General features: G+C 38.4%; 1 protein-coding gene across 5 annotated transcripts in view; it reads left to right on the top strand.

Moving 5' to 3' along the window:
* ATF2 (activating transcription factor 2) overlaps positions 1-19,821 on the top strand; it is a 79,668-nt gene that overhangs the window by 19,418 nt on the left and 40,429 nt on the right. For 2 of the 5 annotated variants that reach the window (XM_024213214.1, XM_024213134.2), the window contains exons 6-11: positions 7,162-7,258; positions 10,009-10,127; positions 12,906-13,034; positions 16,142-16,320; positions 16,701-16,815; positions 17,220-17,306. In XM_024213214.1, the coding sequence (XP_024068982.1) occupies positions 7,162-7,258; positions 10,009-10,127; positions 12,906-13,034; positions 16,142-16,320; positions 16,701-16,815; positions 17,220-17,306 (726 nt within the window). Of the gene's footprint in view, positions 1-7,161; positions 7,259-8,901; positions 9,100-10,008; positions 10,128-12,905; positions 13,035-16,141; positions 16,321-16,700; positions 16,816-17,219; positions 17,307-19,821 lie in introns of those variants that run through there. The other 3 variants (XM_024213455.2, XM_024213371.2, XM_024213294.2) reach the window with 3 other exon arrangements.

Genomic DNA, 19,821 nt, shown 5'->3' with positions numbered 1-19,821 from the left:
ATCATACCATCCCTTCCATAAACTTATCAAGCTTAGTCTTGAAGCCAGATATGTCTTTTGTCTCCACTGCTCCCCTTGGAAGGCTATTCCAGAACTTCACTCCTCTGATGGTTAGAAACTTTTGTCTAATTTCAAGTCTAAACTTCCTGATGGCCAGTTTATATCCATTTGTTCTTGTGTCCACATTGGTACTGAGCTTAAATAATTCCTCTCCCTCCCTGGTATTTATCCCTCTGATATATTTATAGAGAGCAGTCATATCTCCCCTCAGCCTTCTTTTGGTTAAGCTAAACAAGCCAAGCTCTTTGAGTCTCCTTTCATAAGACAGGTTTTCCATTCCTCGGATCATCCTAGTAGCCCTTCTCTGTACCTGTTCCAGTTTGAATTCATCCTTCTTAAACATGGGAGACCAGAACTGCACACTGTATTCCAGATGAGGTCTCACCAGTGCCTTGTATAACGGTACTAACACCTCCTTATCTCTACTGGAAATACCTCGCCTGATGCATCCCAAGACCGCATTAGCTTTTTTCACAGCCATATCACATTGGTGGCTCCTGTGATCAACCAATACTTCGAGGTCCTTCTCCTCCTCTGTTAGTTCCAAGTGATGTGTCCCCAGTTTATAACAAAAAATTCTTGTTATTAATCCCTAAATGTATGACCGTGCACTTTTCACTATTAAATTTCATCCTATTACTCCAGTTTACAAGGTCATCCAGATCTTCCTGTAGGATATCCCGGTCCCTCTCTGTATTGGCAATACCTCCCAGCTTCGTGTCATCCGCAAACTTTATTAGCACATTCCCACTTTTTGTGCCAAGGTCAGTAATAAAAAGATTAAATAAGATTGGTCCCAAAACCGATCCCTGAGGAACTCCACTAGTAACCTCCTTCCAGTATGACCTGTTATAGTCTCCCTTTAACCAGTTCCTTATCCACCTTTCAATTTTCATATTGATCCCCATCTTTTCCAATTTAGTTAACAATTCCCCACGTGGAACTGTATCAAATGCCTTACTGTAATCGAGGTAAAATAGATCTACTGCGTTTCCTTTGTCTAAAAAATGTTACCTTCTCAAAGAAGGAGATCAGGTTGGTTTGGCACGATCTACCTTTTGTAAAACCATGTTGTATTTTGTCCCAATTACCGTTGGCCTCAATGTCCTTAACTACTTTCTCCTTCAAAATTTTTTCAAAGATCTTGCATACTACAGATGTCAAACTAACAGGCCTGTAGTTACCCGGATCACTTTTTTTCCCTTTCTTAAAAATAGGAACTATGTTAGCAATTCTCCAGTCATACGGTACAACCCCTGAGTTTACAGATTCATTAAAAATTCTTGTTAATGGGCTTGCAATTTAATGTGCCAGTTCCTTTAATATTCTTGGATGAAGATTATCTGGGCCCCCCGATTTAGTCCCATTAAGTTGGTTGAGTTTGGCTTCTCCCTCGGATGTGGTAATATGTACCTCCATATCCTCATTCCCATTTGTCATCCTACCATTATCCGTAAGCTCCTCATTAGCTTCATTAAAGACTGAGGCAAAGTATTTGTTCAGATATTGGGCCATGCCTAAATTATCCTTAACCTCCACTCTATCCTCAGTATTTAGTGGTCCCACTTCTTCTTTCTTTGTTTTCTTCTTCTTTATATGGCTATAGAACCTTTTACTATTGGTTTTAATTCCCTTTGCAAGGTCCCAACTCTACATGGCTTTTGGCCGTTCTCACTTTATCCCTACATGTTCTGACCTCAATAAGGTAGCTTTCCTTGCTGATCCCTCCCATCTTCCGCTCCTCGTAGGCTTTCTGCTTTTTCTTAATCACCTGTCTGAGATGCTTGCTCTTCCAGCTTCGTCTACAACTCCTGCCTATGAATGTTTTCCCCTTTCTTGCGATGCAGGCTTCTGATAGTTTCTGCAACCTTGACTTGAAGTAAATCCAGGCCTCCTCCGCCTTTAGATCTACAAGTTCTTCAGTCCAATCCACTTCCCTAACTAATTTCCTTAACTTTTTAAAGTTAGCCCTTTTGAATTCAAAAACCTTAGTCACAGTTCTATTTTTGTTTATCCTTCCATTTAGTTTGAACTGAATTAGCTCATGATCGCTCGAACCAAGATTGTCCCCTACAACCATTTCTTCTATGAGGTCCTCACTACTCACCAAAACCAAATCTAAAATGGCATCCCCTCTTGTCGGTTCAGCAACTACTTGGTGAAGGAATCCATCAGCTATCACAGCCAGGAAAATCTGAGCCCTATTATTACTACTAGCACTTGTCCTCCAGTCTATATCTGGGAAGTTAAAGTCTCCCATGATCACACAATTCCCATTAGTATTTATTTCATTAAAAACATTAAAGAGGTCTCTATCCATATCCAAATTGGATCCCGGCGGTCTATAGCACACCCCAAGCACTATCCCAGGAAGGCTCTAGTAGCTTATATTTAAAAGAAATCAAGAGTAATCCTAATCTGAAACATTGTTCTTTCAAGTAATTTCTGCTTAGCTTTTCGGGCTCTATACCATGGAGTTAGAGACTGAGAAAACTCGATTGTGTGGCAGGTTTCAGAAGTAACTTATGTGATGTGAATTATATTAAAAAATGGCAAACCATTTTTTTTAAGTATAAAGTAGTAGAAATCAATGAGAATTGTGGCTTTTTGCCATCATGGTAAATGCTGTTGCCGCATGTATGCACAGTGAGCAGGTAAAATATGTGGTCGTATCTGCATTACAATAAAGGGAAAACCAACCTGCACTATGCCTTGCTTTAGCAGTGCCACAGGTCCCTCATTTTCATGAGCACTGAAATATTCACCAAGCTTAAATAAAAATAGATTTAAGGGACATCATCAATTTAAAAATGTAATTTCTTTCTGAATATTTTACTTGTTACAAGAATCATTGAAGATTGATGTCATTGAAAGGCAGTAGAAGAAAATATGTTTTGTGCATTTGACAAAATAGTTACATTGTTTAACAATTTTCCCTGTAAAGTTGATCAGTTTCCACTTTGGTTTGTTAGGCTATTTTACATTTTTTTAAAGAAGTAACATGTAGAGTGGGGCTCAGGGGCAGGTAGACAATAATACCTGAAAGTACTTTTAGCTAATTTAAAAAAAAAAAACAAAAAAAAACCTGACTAGCACTCAAGTTGATAGCATCTCTTCAAGAATTTAATTTTTGAAAATGCAATGATTTAAAAAATCCATATTAACTGAAAAAAATAAACTAAATGCTCAAAACTTCATTAGCCCGGAGTTGTTTGCCTTCACTTGTCTTGTGCCCTTTCAGAATGTGGAGTGTGGCTAACTTAAACATCTGAAAACCCAGAGTGCAGGGATAAGGATATATTCCATCCCAACAATACAACCTTAACTGTACTTTCACTGGAGCTGGAAGTAGGGTAGTGCAAAGGTTAATAAACTGTCAATGGAAGTGGAGGATTCTCCATCTTTTGATGTCTTCAAATCAAGCCTGGATTATTTTCTGGAATATGGTTTAGTCAAATACAAGGCATTAGACTCAATGCAGCAGTAACTGGATGAAATTCTCTGGCCTGTCTCATACTGGAAGTCAGAATCTATGTTCTAATGGTCTTTTCTGGCCTTAAAATCTCTGAATCTACAGTAAGTAGATCTGAGAAAGGACTAAGCATGTCCTATTATTTGTGTTAAGTTCCACAGATTTGACTTCTGACATTTATCTGCATGGACTCCAGCTATATTCACTGTGTTAGGTGTACTTGTTTTGAATGATGGAGGAATTAATTGGAACAACTTGGTAGAGCTGTGACTGTGATATAAAGAGCGGTGCAGGTGTACCTTGAGGGATCAAGTATGCTTCATTTCAGCATTGAATTTTGTAGATTGTCAGTAGAGTTTCGCCAGTTACCTTGTCATGAAGATTATCAGCGGTGTAATGTCATACATGACAGTGGTGTCCGGGGCTTTGTGAGGGATAAGTGAAGGTAATGTCTCAGAAATCCTCAGGACAAGGATGAAAGTGTGGTAACATTTTTGCAAATCTGGGGTGGTTTGTGTGGAGTAAACTCAGTGTTTGACTGTAGACCACGGGGAGGTAGGTAGTTTCCTATACCTGACGTAAACCCAAGGTTTGCCTTGGAAAAGAGAAGGTACTAGACTTTATCCTACTGTGCTGGTATACTGTTCCCAAGTGTTCTGTAGCATCTATGGTGTGAATGTATGTAATTGGTATGCTGGGGAATTGCTCTAAAAGAGCAGAGTTAAGCTTGCATTGCAGGGGTCGCATGTACCTTAACTTCGTATTTCCAGGTTTTCAGAGGTTTAAGTTTAGCCATTCTCCACATTTTGGAAGGGCACAAAGCGTGACTGGGTAACATTAACTCTGCCTTAATGAAGTTTTGGCAAAATTAATTTCCTTTTGAGTTTAAAAAAAAAATAATAATAATTTCTCAGTGTGCTTATGTACCACAGCCCAGCTCTCCACCTCCATTGCCTCTGTCTCCTTGGCAATGATTACCCCAGCCACAGAATACACTGGCCGCATGTTAGTGTCTTCAGTGCCCCTACATCATCTCCCCATCTCTCTGCCTGCCTGGCACAGCTTGGTTCTCTCTCCTCAGCCCTCCTGTCCACGGAGAAGCAGGCATTAGCATGGGACCTGCAGTTTGAGAAACTGGGGAAGAGATGCAGCAACGGTGCAAGGACTAACGTAGAGTCGGGAGAGGGGGGCATTTTTTTGAAGGGCGGGGTGAGGTCATCAGAGGAAGGATGATCCAGTGGTTAGGACTGGGGATTTGGGAGACGTAGTTTCAATTCCCTGCTTCGCCATAGACTTCCTGTGTGACCTTTGTCAAGTCACTTAGTGTCTCTGAGTCTCGGTTTCCTAACTGTAAAATGGGAATGATAGCACTTCCTTACTTCACAGAGGTGTTGTGAATGTAAATACGTTAAAGATTGAGGCACACGGATACTACAGTGATAGGGGCCGTGTAAGTACCTATAATTGATGTTAATATTGATGGTTGGGGGCGGGGAGGGGAAAAGCTGAAGCCACTCCAGTATCACCTGCTGCACACCTCTGACCCCCCTTTCACTCCACTCTTTCCTGCACTATTCCAACCCCCCCTCACTGCTCCAACCCCCATATTCCTCCAAGCTGCTCAGACTCTCCTATTACTGCTCTGACACTGCTCTGTCTCCTCCAACATTCCCTCCATATGCCTGCTGCTTTGAGCCCTTTCCACACATTTACCAGCTGCACCCATCTCCTTGGCACTCCATGCCCCTGGTGATCTTGGAGGGGCTATAGGTAGGTGGGAAGGTGATGGGGCTATGAGGATTCCATGTATCGGCTGAAACCAGGAAGAGGCAGGTGGGTGGAGAAAAAGTCCCTACCCCAAATCTCGCCCTAGTGTATGGGGAAGAGGCTCTAGACATCCATCTTCAGCAGAAGATCCAGATCTTGTCTCACACATGGTGAGGCAAGGGCTCAGACTTCCCCGTGAAGGGCAGGAACCCCCCAGATCCTGGCTTACATGCAGAGTGGGAAGGACAGGGGCCAAGACCCCCTCTGAGAGGCAGAAGCCCCCGGCTCCTTGAGCTCACCTTCTAGCCCCCAGCTGTGGGACTGTGAATGGGAGGCATCTTCCCCCATCCCCACCTTTCTGCTGCCACTACCTGACCCGGGCAGGGCTAGGGGAGGGGAGAATGTGGGGAAAACCAGTATTTGAATTATCCTTGGCGTGTTTGGCCCCTCGGTAGCTGTGCCAGAATACAGCCCTAAGCTGAAAAGAGCCCCTATCCCAACCTCACAATTCCTGCACTGCTCTAACCCCTCCCCCCATATTCCTTCACTGCTCTGACGCCTCCCACACACACACACATTCCCCAGCTGTGTCTCAACAAAGTAATAAGAATTTGAAAAAATTGTGAAAAGCTCCTGAGAGTGAGTTGTGTAGTAGGTACCGCTTGACCAATGACACACTGACTTGCTATCCTTTTGATCACGCTCAGTTACGTTGGTCAGGAAACAAAGACTGACTTGTAATTTAGTTACTCTGTCTAGTGGTCTCTCATCTTCTCTCTATTTAATTAATGGTAATTTCCTGGACAATACTTCTAAAGTAAAATCAGAATCTGCGTGTGGATTTTAGAGCAATTTAAAATATTGCTCTTAAACCAGAAACATTGGTCTTGGTAGAACTTCCAAAAGCAGCCCTGCAGAATGCAGGCAAAGAGCAAGGATGTGCACAACGCACCTTCTCTGAAAGCTGCCAAGGGTAGGGATAGAACTCAAAATGGATGAGTACAATGAACACAACATGTTTCCTGAAGCCATCTAGTTATTGTGACAACAGCCTGCCTCGCACTCTTTGGCTCATCAATTTTGGCAAAAGCCATGCTGGAGATCTAAACTCTGTCAATAACTTTTTCAGTATTGTATTGAGTGGGTGTCATGTGCTAGCTAAATTAAATGTTGAATGAATGAGATCCGTTTTGGGACTGTTGGAGCCATAATCTGAGCTCCAGGTGTGTGCAAAAAAATAAGATTTTGTAAAAAGCTGAGGGACTGTATCTTGGGAGGACTCACCTTGCTCAAATGACCCCTTTATGGATTATTAACCCTACTCTACAGGACCATGTGGCACAGCAAAGACAATCCAAGTAGGCATGTGGATTTTAGAGCATTCACAGTGGTCAACCCTTAAACAAAAAGCCATGTTCAACCTTAACCATATTTCAACCTTAGCTATGGCAGAAAACCAACTCTTCTGTAATTGCAAAACCAGAGGTTACTGTGCTCAAAGACAATAAATGTTTATAATACTCCTTTTGTGTCAAAAGTGTATCTTGACTTTTTGATGACTGTAGGGTTCTTCACAGTATCTTCACTTTTACTGGCTCATAGTGTTGTTACTTAATTATTGCGGATATTCTTTAGCAGTAGTGTGTGTGTATGTATTTTTAGTTAACTTTTTCTGACCACTTGATGGTAGAATATTATATCCAGCATTAACAAGAACAGATGTGTATCTGTTTTAAAAAAAATCAACTGATATTTTAGTGATAACGATAGTTTTACATGCTGTGAAAATGACTTTCCATATAATTACATTCACTTCAGTCAAATTCAAAGTTTTAACTGTACTTTAAAACTTTTTGCCACAGCGTTTTACCAACGAGGATCATTTGGCTGTCCATAAACATAAACATGAGATGACACTGAAATTTGGTCCAGCTCGTAATGACAGTGTCATTGTGGCTGGTTAGTATATACTTTTATTAAGTTATCCATCTTTCTCCTGGAATGTGCACAAATTTTGTGGGGTTTTGTACATGATATAACTTCTGTAGACTGGTGAAAGAAAATACCAAAGAATTCCTGTATGGTGAAGGTTTGCAACATGTATTCATTATCCATTACATTTCTATCTAAATCACCTCTCTTCACGTGGTATATAATAAATACAAGATTGTCAATATTGCAGTAGTTGACTAACCTATGTAAGCATTCATATATAAAAAAGCACATGCTGTATAACCTTTTATGTCTAACTTCATCTGACACTTAAACGCTTCCCCAAGGTCTTGGTTGCCCTTATAGTTTACACGTATGTTGAAATAGTTTTTTTCCTAAAAATACTACACATTTTACAGACTTCAGTTGTCTCAAGAAAATCAGTCAATAGTATTGTAAATATTTTAAAATAAATAGGTTGTTATAAAGAAGACAAGTCTTTTAATTTTGTCTATGTCAAAACTACTTATTTGCAATATCTGAAATCAAACTTTAACCCCTGAATCCCTTTGCCTTTCTTGGTCAGTCAGAATCTTATTTTTCTTATTATTGTTTTATTTCTTAAAAAAAAAAAAAAAAACTCCTCTCTAAATTTATTAAGTCTATGGCTCTTATAGACACAGACCAATCATGAATGGACTATTAGACTGTAAATATTGCTAAGTAAGCTCCTCTTGAACTTCTTGGGGATAGTGCATATACTATCCCCAAGATATAGTCAAAACATTTTCCAGTGGTGGAGCAGTCTAATTTAATTGTACAAATGCACTAGCCCCTCTTTCCAACCTTCCGTTATTCCAAGTTGCTAATTTATTAGGAGAGGCAGACAAATGGAATTCTACAGTTAAAAAAACTGGCAGACTTTTAAATACCATAAATGCTCTCTGCAGTGTGTGCAGTTTGCGGGGGAGATCTATCAGGCAGTCAGGTGAGTGGCAGGTGAAACAATAGGAGAGTTCTTTATCTGCCTTCCCAAGCGTGCTACAGTACTTCCATGATCTTTCCCCACTATCATACATGATCTTCCCTTGAAATTAGTGAAACCTTGTGTAATGTTATCTCCTATATTTATAATACATACTGTACAGTATAACAGCTTACTTTCACCTGACAGTGCATAAATTCTAAGTGAAATAAATGGGAGTTTCCATACTATCCAAAATATAAATTTTAAATGAGTACAGAAGTCATTCACACAATAGTCAATGGAAGTACTGTGATTTTAGTTTTACTATGCAAACATCTTTTAAATCAAAAAAGTTTGGGATACTATCTTCACCACACTTATAAATGACACAGCATATGAATAACAAAAGCAGTAGTCCCTATTGTTGTTCACAATAAAAGAAGAAATACAAAACAGGTCCACGAGTCCATCAATGCCACTTTCCCTTGGGTTTGAATTGTGGGGGGCCCTCACACAACAGCAACTCTTATTGCTGTTTGAAAATAAAGCTTCTTTCTTAAAATGATCCTCTCTGCTAATCCAGGCACTTAAGAGTTGTTCCTTCAGCCAACAGATGGAGACAGAACTCAGACTTTTGATTACATCTTCCCCTGTATCTATACCATGAGGGACTGGTCTACAAACCTCAGTTGTGTCTCTCCAGCAGGTGGAGCAACAGTACCACTTCTGGCTGGCCTGAATGAAAGAGGAAAAGAAGCATGCCTTGGAGGCCTAGGAAACTTTTTGGCCACTTGCCATATCTCCCTTTCCAATCTTATCCCTGGGGTTTTGAATGAGAGAGTCTTCCTAATTACCAAAACTACAAGTGAATGCCACCTTCCAAAAGTTAACAGTTATTAATGTAAATACCATATTTTTATCTGATTTTCTTTATGTATGTAACCATTCAAGCCTCCATTGTAGCCTGCTACTTATAAGTGTGTATATGAAAGTGGAAAGTGACAAGGTAAGAGGGAACTCCACTCAACAGAAGAGAAGTCTAATTAAAGGCTTCCCTCTGACAGCAATCTCTGCTGACCCACTGGTGTGTATTGTTGGGTTTTACACCTATTAATTTGTACCAGGGCATAGCAAAGTGTGCCCTCATCAAAGTGGGAACTAGCATTCGTCCATATTGTTTATTTATAGTGTATTATTAAAATAACGTTAAAAATCCAAGAAAATTGGCCCATGTATCTGATGTGTCTATTTTTAATCATTTAACTATTTTCAGATCTAACTACTCTCTCCAGAATAGGTGGAAGCAAAACCCACATTATGAAATAACTGACAGCTAAGTTGTTTAATAAACAATTTTAAGAAAAGCTAGCACAGAAATATTCCAAAATGCCCAAAATATTATTTTTACACACACAGTAAAAATATATAAAGTATTTTGAATTAAATTGCCAGAAAGTTTTGAAGAGTTATATGCCTGCTTTAATTGAAAAATTATTTAAAACAAATGAGTTTGTAACCTTAGCAATAGTGGTTTTAGGTAGAATGGGCTGCAAGTCTTTATAATTAAAAGGAAAAGTTGCATCTTAAATTTTGTTTTTAAATAATATTAAAGAAGAGCCCTTAAACTGTAGCACAAACTTTATTTTAACTAGGTGGTGGTTTGCTTTAGTGTTATTTTTAGGATAAATAACCAAAGTAATTAAAACTTGGGCATTGGTGGTATTTTCATATTTTTATTTTGAAGATCGTAAGAACATGTTCTTACTAAATGGTATTTTGGAAAAAAATGTTTAGTTTCATTTCATTTCAGATCAGACACCAACACCAACTAGATTCTTGAAGAACTGTGAAGAAGTGGGTTTGTTCAATGAATTAGCAAGTCCTTTTGAAAATGAATTCAAAAAGGCTTCAGAAGATGACATTAAAAAAGTATGTTGGCAATATTGGGCTTAGAAGTTACTGTATACAATATTTTTGTTTTGGTCTGGAAGTATTTAGTGTACTGAGAGATTTGTTTGTTTTGATAAAGCAGAGGAACCGTGTTATACTGGGATGTATGCTTTAAAAAAATCAGTGTTCTCATTATTTTGTTTTTCAACTTTGAAATGCATCAGTCATCAACATAGAAGTGTAGGTATATGTTGTATGGAGAAAATACAAATTTAGACCCCAATCCTGCAAAGACTAACACACCTGTTTGTTTCGTTTTATACAATGTGGCTTTAATTGGCTTTACTGTTGTCTTTTAATTATTTAAAGGCCCGATCCACAGTTTATTAAAGTGAATGGGCACCTTTCCATTGATTCCAGTGGGCTTTTTATGAGGCCCTAAATGAGTAAATGGTTCTAAAAAGAACCCAGTTCTTACAAGGAGAAAAAATATATAAATAAAAATTAGGTGGAAGGAATAACTTCAATTGTTTTGCAGGTATACAGATTAGACAACACTTTAACAATGTACACATTACTAATATTCAGTTGTTAAAATAATGAGTTAAACAGTGGTAATCAAATTCAGCAGCTAAAAGTGAAGTATGGTTTGAGAACAGATTTTACTATTTTAACTTCAGTTAAACTGACATTTAAATCTCTTTGACAGACAAATCCCACGTGAAAGACAAATGTTGATAACAACCAAAACCACCACACTTGTTCTTATTGTACAGATTAAATTTTTGTGTAAATTTGAATTGAATCCATTCCTAGTGAACTTTATTTAAATACATTTAGATGTGATGTCTTTCATTTTAATTCCTTCCCATGTATAAATGCTTAGGGCCCAAACCTGCAAGCACTTGTCAATGTGAAAAACTTTACTCATATAAATATAGTTATTCAAATGTACAAAGGTATGCAGGATCACATCTTTAGTTTTTTGTTCCTGTGGAGATAGCAGAGGCATTAGGAATATAATAGAACCTTACCGAGCCCTAAAAAAATCTGTCACCTGCCATTTTCTGTGAGCCCAACACAGCTCCAAATGATGGCTCCCGCTAATAGATTTCTTGCACCATTATATGTAGCACTATTGAGCCTGTGAGTACTTGCAGGAGGTTTCCAGAGCGCTCACTGTCATCTCAGGAAGCTACAAGGATCAAAGAATTTTTAAAACTTCTTTGCAGTTTCTTCAACACTGCTCTTCATCCTCCCAGCTGACCTTCATGTCTTAGGGAGGGATATTGTACTGTGATCTCCCTGAGTGACTCCTAAGGGCAGTGATCAAAGGAGAATGGGGTTAATAGGGAGTATCATGTGGGAGGAGTTATCTAACTGCATTTTCTGGTTTTCAGAGGTTTTAGTTTCTGGCTTTTAACTTCCATGTTCTGGAAGAGTATAGGGAGAAGGGGCACTCCTAAACAATTTTCTCTCTTTAATGAAGTTTGGTTGTCTCTTAAAAGAACCAGATAGATTTTTACCTTTCATTATACTCTTTCTCGAGAGAATTATTTTCCTCTAAGGTATTTTGGCAGATGGGCTAGTTTGCAATATGAGTCAGTGGCTAAATACTCTGGACTTTCTTTTTCTTTAACCAGTATCAGTGATACTGGTTAAAAGATATTTTTCTTAAAGGAATTCCAGATGTAGTCCTCATGCCTTTAAAAGTTGTTCTGTCAGATTTTAACAATGTGAAGCCATTTGAGCAATTAAATATATTTTTCCCATTCTCTTTTTAAACAATTTTATCTCTTTCAATAATTATTCAATATATTTGTTTGATAACGTTTTGTCCCTTGTAGCGTTTGGAACTTAAGGTTTTGATGTCACACTTGTGATTCTAATCATTTGCTTGGTAACAATAAAATTTAATAAGCATTGCAATGTAACTTCATGATGTGAGTTCAAAATAAAGTAGAAGTTAGGTTGTGATGGAGGGCAGTTATTCAGAACAAATCTGCAATCACACAAAAGAAGACAGAAAATTACTGGGAAAGAAAAATGAGTCTTGTGTGTTTTTTGGGTTTGTTTGTTTTTTTAAGTTTTGCCCTAGGTTGAGATTTCCTCCTTAGGCTTCCATATATTTTGAGACTTAAAGTGCTTTCAAAGTTTAAACTTTATTCTTAGCAATATAATTTAAAATTTTAGTATGTTATGTGGTAAAGTGGTATTGGTGATTTTGAGAGTTCTCCGTTACAAGCTACTTATGATTGAATTGAAAATGTAATCAGTTACAGACAAGGAGCCCAATACAGTGTGATTACATGGTCACATAAATGGTCACATAATTGTCCTCATTCTCAAGTTGTTAGAATCAGTATGGCCAGCTGTAGCATTCAGAGTATAGAAGAGAGCAGGCCATGCAGAAGCCCAAAGGACTGAAGATAATACAAGGCAGGGACAAGGGGCTTTCTGGAGAATATGGCTATCTTGTGAAGCAGAATACCTTAGGCTCCATTCCCAGCTGTTAACTTCCTAAGGTTTTCAGGAAAGGAACACTTCTCCTACAGAACTTACAGGGATTGGCCTGTACTTTGGCTGGCTTGAGGACTTGAAAGGAGAGGAACCAGACATCTGCCCAAGGGACTGAAGGTCATGTAGAAGTGGGAATGAGGGGTAGCTTAATGAGCTGGCTCTGCTTTAGATGGCCTGTGCTCCTTGAGAACAGAGCCTCTACTCCATAGGGCTGATACTTTCCCCAGCTGCTTATTTTGTTTTTACATATTATAATTTGAGTGGCTAACAGGTTTATTTGCATGTTTACTCTTTTAGATGCCTCTAGATCTATCTCCTCTTGCAACACCAATCATAAGAAATAAAACTGAAGAGCCTTCAGTTGTGGAGACAACTCATCAGGATAGTCCTTTACCTCATCCAGAGTCTACTACCAGTGATGAAAAGGTCAGGAACTTATTTTTCTGGATTCAAAACATTTTTATAAAGAACATTCACAGCAATGTATTTAGTTTAGTATATATTTACTAGAACTACTTTGGTGACCTAATTGTTGATTGTACAGTGATGGCAGTCATACTGTAAAAGATTCAAAACCTTCAACCCTTCAGGTAAATTTTGTTTAAAATAAACATTCTTTATTCTTCCCACTGGTCCTCCAACAAATTTAGGAGAGAACAGATTTTTCCTGATATTTCTTCTTCTTGTCTTAGTCTCGTCTACATGGGTTCGGCTCTTTGAGTCCTTCTCCATTCCAGCCTTATAACTCCAAGCATTCATCTTAACACTAATTTCCACTGTATTCAAGAACTGCTCCTGGCTCTTCCTCAGGGTCCAGCTCTCAGAATCATACAAAAGTGCTGGCCCAATTACCATCTTGTAGATCTTACTTTTCAGTTTGATAGGTATTCTCTTATACAGATCACTTCACTCACTTTTCTTCATTTAGTCCGTGACTTTCCTGTTCTGTTTATAAGAAAAACAACTTTTTTAAAAAAGAGCATCTTTATACATCATAAATGGGGCTGCAGATTTGTCACATCTTTTTTTATCAAAAAATCATGGCGCGATATTGGTAAAGTTAGTAAAAGTCACAGGTTTTTGTGATGTTGTTGTTATTGATAAATGCCTTGACAAATGAGGGGGCACTGATCACCTGCACCAGCACCGTCCCAGCGCACAACCCTAATCCTGGCCTAGATAATGTGATTGTGACTGTACAGATGACCACATAGTTTACCTTTTTTTGTTTGTTTTGCCAGGATACCATATAAATTCACAAAATATCCATTTTCCTGCTATCAGCCTGACATTTTGCCTGCCTTCTTAGGTTCTGCTTGCTTTTTAGTCCCCGTCTTTCCCAAAGGGGAAACAAATGTGTTTCTTTGCTGGCTATTGTACTTCTGGTATTAAAAGGACAGAGTGGGAGGCAGGGAGAAGGGATATCTTTTATGATTCAGTGCATCAAGGATGAGAGTGTGACCTGAGCCACCAGACCTTTTCTTGCAGCCGAACGGGCAAAGCAGCTGAAGCAGTTGCATTATCTTGGGTAAAGAAGACTTACAGGAGGAATTTGCTGCCATCTGGTGCTTGTAAACTGCTCAGGATCACAGCTCCACTCTTGCAGCACTTATGAGCTCTTCATGGCAGCCACATTCTCCTTCTGCACAGCTCCTAAACTTAATCTGCGCAAGGTTACCCTTTAGGAGATCTACACAGCAGATTTCTTCCGCTGCAATCCTCCCCTGGTTTCCCACAATGAAATGCTTCACGCCTTTGTTCAAAATCTGGGAGAACTGATGAGCCATGCAACAAATGTAGGTTGTGTTTGGCTCTTTGGTGAGGAGCAAGTTTCAAAGCTAAATGTCTCTTTTATTGAAAAAGCCCTGCTGCCAATCCACTCCTATTTAAACTAGAAATGCTCCCAGTTTGACCACTTCTGAATTCAAAAGGCACCATAGAAAGAGAAGCAGTCTTTAGGCAGCTAGGTCCCTAACTATTCAGGGCATTATCAGTCCAAATCTACAACATAAGCTTCATTCAGAAATCAAATGGAAGCCAGTGCAGCCTATAGGGCACAGGTATAATATGTTCCCTAAGTGAAATACCATTTAATAAGTGGACAGCTGAAATCTGTACTAATTGAAGGGTTTTTTTCATAATTTTAAAGTGTAGTCCTGAGTACAGCAGCAATCAAATCTGATAAAGGCGTAAGTAACTGGAAAGGCCTGCATCCAAAAGGAAAGATAAAAGCCAAGTCCAGATAAAGTGCTCTGCTGCTGCTACCTGCATGTACCTCCAAGAGCAATAGAGGATCTAATAAGGAACAAACAGTGGGCATGCTTCCTCGATCGGTGGAGATAATCTCTTTCTCCAACCCACAAATATCACTTTTATCTGATCTTGATTTGAGTCGCAGCTAACGGGTTTTCATCTTAGCCCTGTCCTGGTTTGGTTAACTGCTCAGCTGCCCTGTCCAGAGAATGCATTTATTATGTGTTTTCATTTTATGGAGTATTTATATTCTATTTCAGTACAATTAAAGGTTATTGAATTTAATAATAACAAGCATTACCATATAATTTCCAGTTTGCTGCATCATGCAGTGCTCTCTCATTAATTTTGGTTGGGGGCTAGTTGCCGTGTACAGTAGGTAAAGTTTATAGCACAGTATACAGGGTCCCATATTAAAGGTAATGCCTTGTTTCATTAACTTCTGTGAGAGGCTTTGGGATCTTCAGATGGAAGGTATGTATAGACATGCTAAATACTTGTTTAATATTTTTGTTGAATCCTAATTGATTGCCATTCTCAGGATTATGACAGTCACATCCTCAGGCAGTTCTGTTACTTGCCTGGTTTACAAGCACAGTGATCTATCTTCTGTGCTCAAATCTTTCTTTAAGATTCAATCAAGATGTAGGTGAGGGTATTTCTAAGCATCTTGAAAGACTGAAAGAACTGTAGAATCCTGTGAGTATTTTTCACAAGATAGGGTCCTAGTTAAATAAGAGAAATTACTTTTTAAAAGGAGTAATAAATGTACATAGTTTTTTGGTTCTTACTGATTCCAATGGCCCTTTTGTTTCAGCTGTTATATAAACCTAAAAGAAATATTCATTTATATTTCTCTTTGCTGTATGTCAGGGCATACTGAAAAGCTCTGTTTACCAAGAACTGATGCAACCGGTAGCATAATTCTCATTGTCAATTCCTTTCCCCTGTATCTATTGGACTTATTAATATAAACCCTGACAGCATATTGGAGCAGTATGTCTCATAGCTCAGCAAACTGGTCTTGAATTTGTCCTAAAATTGTGATGAACAGATACATTTCTTGATTTTGTTTGTCACAGCCTTAATTATTGAGCCTATATTTTTGGTGAACTTATTCAGTTTTTTAAAACAGCATAATTCATTCCACTCCAGCAGTCTGTAAGTTGGTTAAATGTTACAAAGATTGCTGATTTTTTTTTCCTCTTTAATCTATGTTCACTGCATAATCTTTATTGATGGTCTGTAATTTCAATGGTTAATTTTCATTTTTCCCATAGGAAGTGTCACTTCAGCAGACTGCACAGCCTACATCAACAATAGTTCGTCCAGCATCACTGCAGGTTCCTAATGTATTGCTAACAAGTTCTGACTCAAGTGTTATTATTCAGCAGGCAATACCTTCACCAACTTCTAGCACTGTCATTACCCAGGCTCCATCCTCCAACAGGCCAATAGTGTAAGTTATGTGACAGTAAAATATTTTATTACAGATTTCTAAAAAGATTTTGTCTAGTTTACAAAGTACTTTTGATCACTTTTTTTCTGCAATTTAATAAACAATGCGGTCTCCAGCTCCATATTCTCCAACAGTACAGTGAGTTTACATTATAACTATGTGACACAGTTATGTCAAACAGAATTACTGTTAAATGTACAGAATGTGAATATTATTGATATATTGTTAAAATGGCAAATAGTTTAAGCTGCATTAAGTTTGGACAGGGTTACACCAAATTAATAATGTATCAAACTTTGTAATAAGAAACGTAAATATCTTTCAATTCTGCTGTGTATTTGTGTCCTTTTAAAATATTTCCTCCTCTTTGTTTTTCTTAGACCAGTACCAGGTCCTTTCCCTCTGCTGTTACATCTTCCTAATGGACAAACTATGCCTGTTGCTATTCCTGCCTCAATCACAAATTCTAATGTTCATGTCCCTGCTGCAGTTCCAGTAAGTTTACACATGACCTATTATACAGTGTTAATTTTAAAATAATGCAGACTTGCATAAATTTTTTTTTTTTTTTTTTTTAATTTCAAACACTGACATTTTAAAAAAGATTTTTGGACTTGATTTACTATGGTGTGATACATATTTTTGGCAACTATTGTAATTTGTGCTCTGAATACTCATTAGAATAGTATATCTTTATCATTCCAAATATTACTTAAATGGTTAGAAATACTTTAATTACTCTGAAAGGGTAAAAAGCTACTGATATACCTTAAGCCTTAGAACTTTGTTTTACAGATTTTGGTAGCTGTTTTGATTCTAGTGGGCAATGCAATCATATAATTTGTATTATGCTAGAATACTCAAAGATTGTTTTTCATTTTTACGACTTTCCTGGTCAGCTTGTTAGACCTGTCACCATGGTGCCTAGTATCCCAGGAATCCCAGGGCCCTCCTCCCCACAGCCAGTGCAGTCAGAGGCAAAATTGGTAAGTTAGAATTCCATTGATCTTCAAGAAGGTTAATCTGAAAAAATGTTATGTCATAAATAATTAGGTCTTACTACAGATGTAGTTGTTTGACTTAGTAATTGTTACCGTGCAGTATAAATTTTATTTTCTACGGACCTTGATCTTACAGAAGGCAAGCTCTGTGCTGGAATCTCAATGCTAGAAAATGAGAGCTAGCAATATGTTTTGGTTTTATGGTAATTTCAGGTTCTTGTATGATTGTTAGCACCAGGACTAAAACACATTTATGAATTTAGCAGCGCCAGTGAAATGTACTCTGAAGAAGACCAGTTTTTTAACTGTAAGCTCAGTCTCGCTCCTCATGGTGAAGGGTAGGCGTATATGTGGCTTTAGGAGAGGGAGGAGACACAAGCTTAATATCACTTCAGCAGTGAACCTTGCCTGCTAATAGAAGCAAAATTGAAGAACTACAGAGGTAAGCCCATACCAAGATGGTGTGAAGCTTCTTAGCAGAAAAGACTATAGGAATAAAAACCAGGCTTTACCTAACAACGCACATCTTAATATTCCCAGCTGCTTATGGTCTCTTCTTCCAGGCATGTAACCTGATAGGGTTTAGTGACCAGTGTCACTAAAGAGACATTGGTATGATAACCAAAAAGGGTAAAGAAAAGAATCAGTTATATAAATGTACATTAGCAGGATCATAATAATTATAGTTTTAAACTTTAATTAATCACTTCCAATAAAAATGTGTATATTCTCCAATTTGTTAGCTAGTTGCTTCAGTGCTTTTTTATCTAACTTCTCTTCATTCCATCTGTTCTTGTAAAATGGAATGGGAAATATATGAAAGAAAAATTAAATAAATGTCCCCCCGTGTGCATCCGTAGAAGAGCTCCACAAACTGAATCTGTCTTGTAGATTACGTGCATTTAACTTAGAATAGTATTGCATTATCCCTGACACTCATTTACTTGTATTTAAAAAATTAAGAGGAGAATCAGGAGCAGTAAGTAGATAAAAATATTATTTTTAAATGTGAAGCAGTAGGGGGCAATAGCACCCTGCTAGGGCACTTTCATGGCAGCAGCAGGAGCAGGCAGCCCAGTTGCTATAGCTGCAGAAGCCACTTTGAGACTGTATATATAGCTGGCAGGAGGGGATGATGGACCGCATAGAGGGATGAAGCCCTTAAAATCCTTTATTAATGTGGGGAGAAGGCTGGGCAGGGCCTCAATCAGTGAACTTTCTTTTTGGTCTCCACTCCAAACCCTAGTGTATTCAGTAGTGAGGAAGTGTGCAGGGGTACCCCCAGAGATGGGCAAGGACCCTTTCCACATCAAATATCTGTCTGTGTGAGGTGAGGCTGTTGGACACATAGAAACTCTTTTCCCAAAATGATACAACCACTCTCAGGAGTGCGTTGGCCACCAGTGAACTCTGAGTAGAGCTGCCTGCTACAGTCAGAACTACTCTCCCATCTCTGCTCCCTTTGGTGAGTTGGCTTTTGAAGTGCTGCGAGAGATGGGAGGACAGTACTAAGGGCTTTTTTCTCCTCAGTCCCCACTCGTCCTTCAGAGGGATTGAAAAAGGAGTCCTTCATTTTCAGAGTCAGGAAAAAAATAATTGTAACTGCCTTCTGAGAAAATGTATTTATCTTAATTCTGGGAAAAGATTAATATAAAAAATGGGGATCAGATAAGAACAAGAATTCTATTTCCTCACCTGACGTATTCCACAGGATCAAAAGACTCCTATTCACAGAATTTCACTATGTGGAATCTATTAGAATTTCAAAACTAGAGGTCCAAATTATTTTTGTTTTGTTGGGCAAGACATTAGATTCTTAAGAGTAAGAATACATTATCAATACATTAGAAGCAAGAGGAAGACCAAAGACAGGGTAGGCCCACTGCTTAGTGAAGAGGGAGAAACAGTAACCGGAAACTTGGAAATGGCAGAGATGCTTAATGACTTTTGTTTCGGTCTTCACCGAGAAGTCTGAAGGAATGCCTAACATAGTGAATGCTAATGGGAAGGGGGTAGGTTTAGCAGATAAAATAAAAAAAGAACAAGTTAAAAATCACTTAGAAAGGTTAGATGCCTGCAAGTCACCAGGGCCTGATGAAATGCATCCTAGAATACTCAAGGAGCTAATAGAGGAGGTATCTGAGCCTCTAGCTATTATCTTTGGAAAATCAAGGGAGACGGGAGAGATTCCAGAAGACTGGAAAAGGGAAAATATAGTGCCCATCTATAAAAAGGGAAATAAAAACAACCCAGGAAACTACAGACCAGTTAGTTTAACTTCTGTGCCAGGGAAGATAATGGAGCAAGTAATTAAGGAAATCATCTGCAAACAATTGGAAGGTGGTAAGGTGATAAGGAACAGCCAGCATGGATTTGTAAAGAACAAATCATGTCAAACCAATCTGATAGCTTTCTTCGATAGGATAACGAGTCTTGTGGATAAGGGAGAAGCTGTGGATGTGGTATACCTAGACTTTAGTAAGGCATTTGATACGGTCTC

The sequence above is a fragment of the Terrapene carolina genome, unplaced genomic scaffold (assembly GCF_002925995.2).
Source record: "Terrapene carolina triunguis isolate 2854851 unplaced genomic scaffold, T_m_triunguis-2.0 Scaffold62, whole genome shotgun sequence".
NCBI lineage: Eukaryota > Metazoa > Chordata > Testudines > Emydidae > Terrapene > Terrapene triunguis.
Note: the sequence above shows the minus strand (reverse complement) of the source record. Positions and strands in the feature narration are given on the sequence as shown.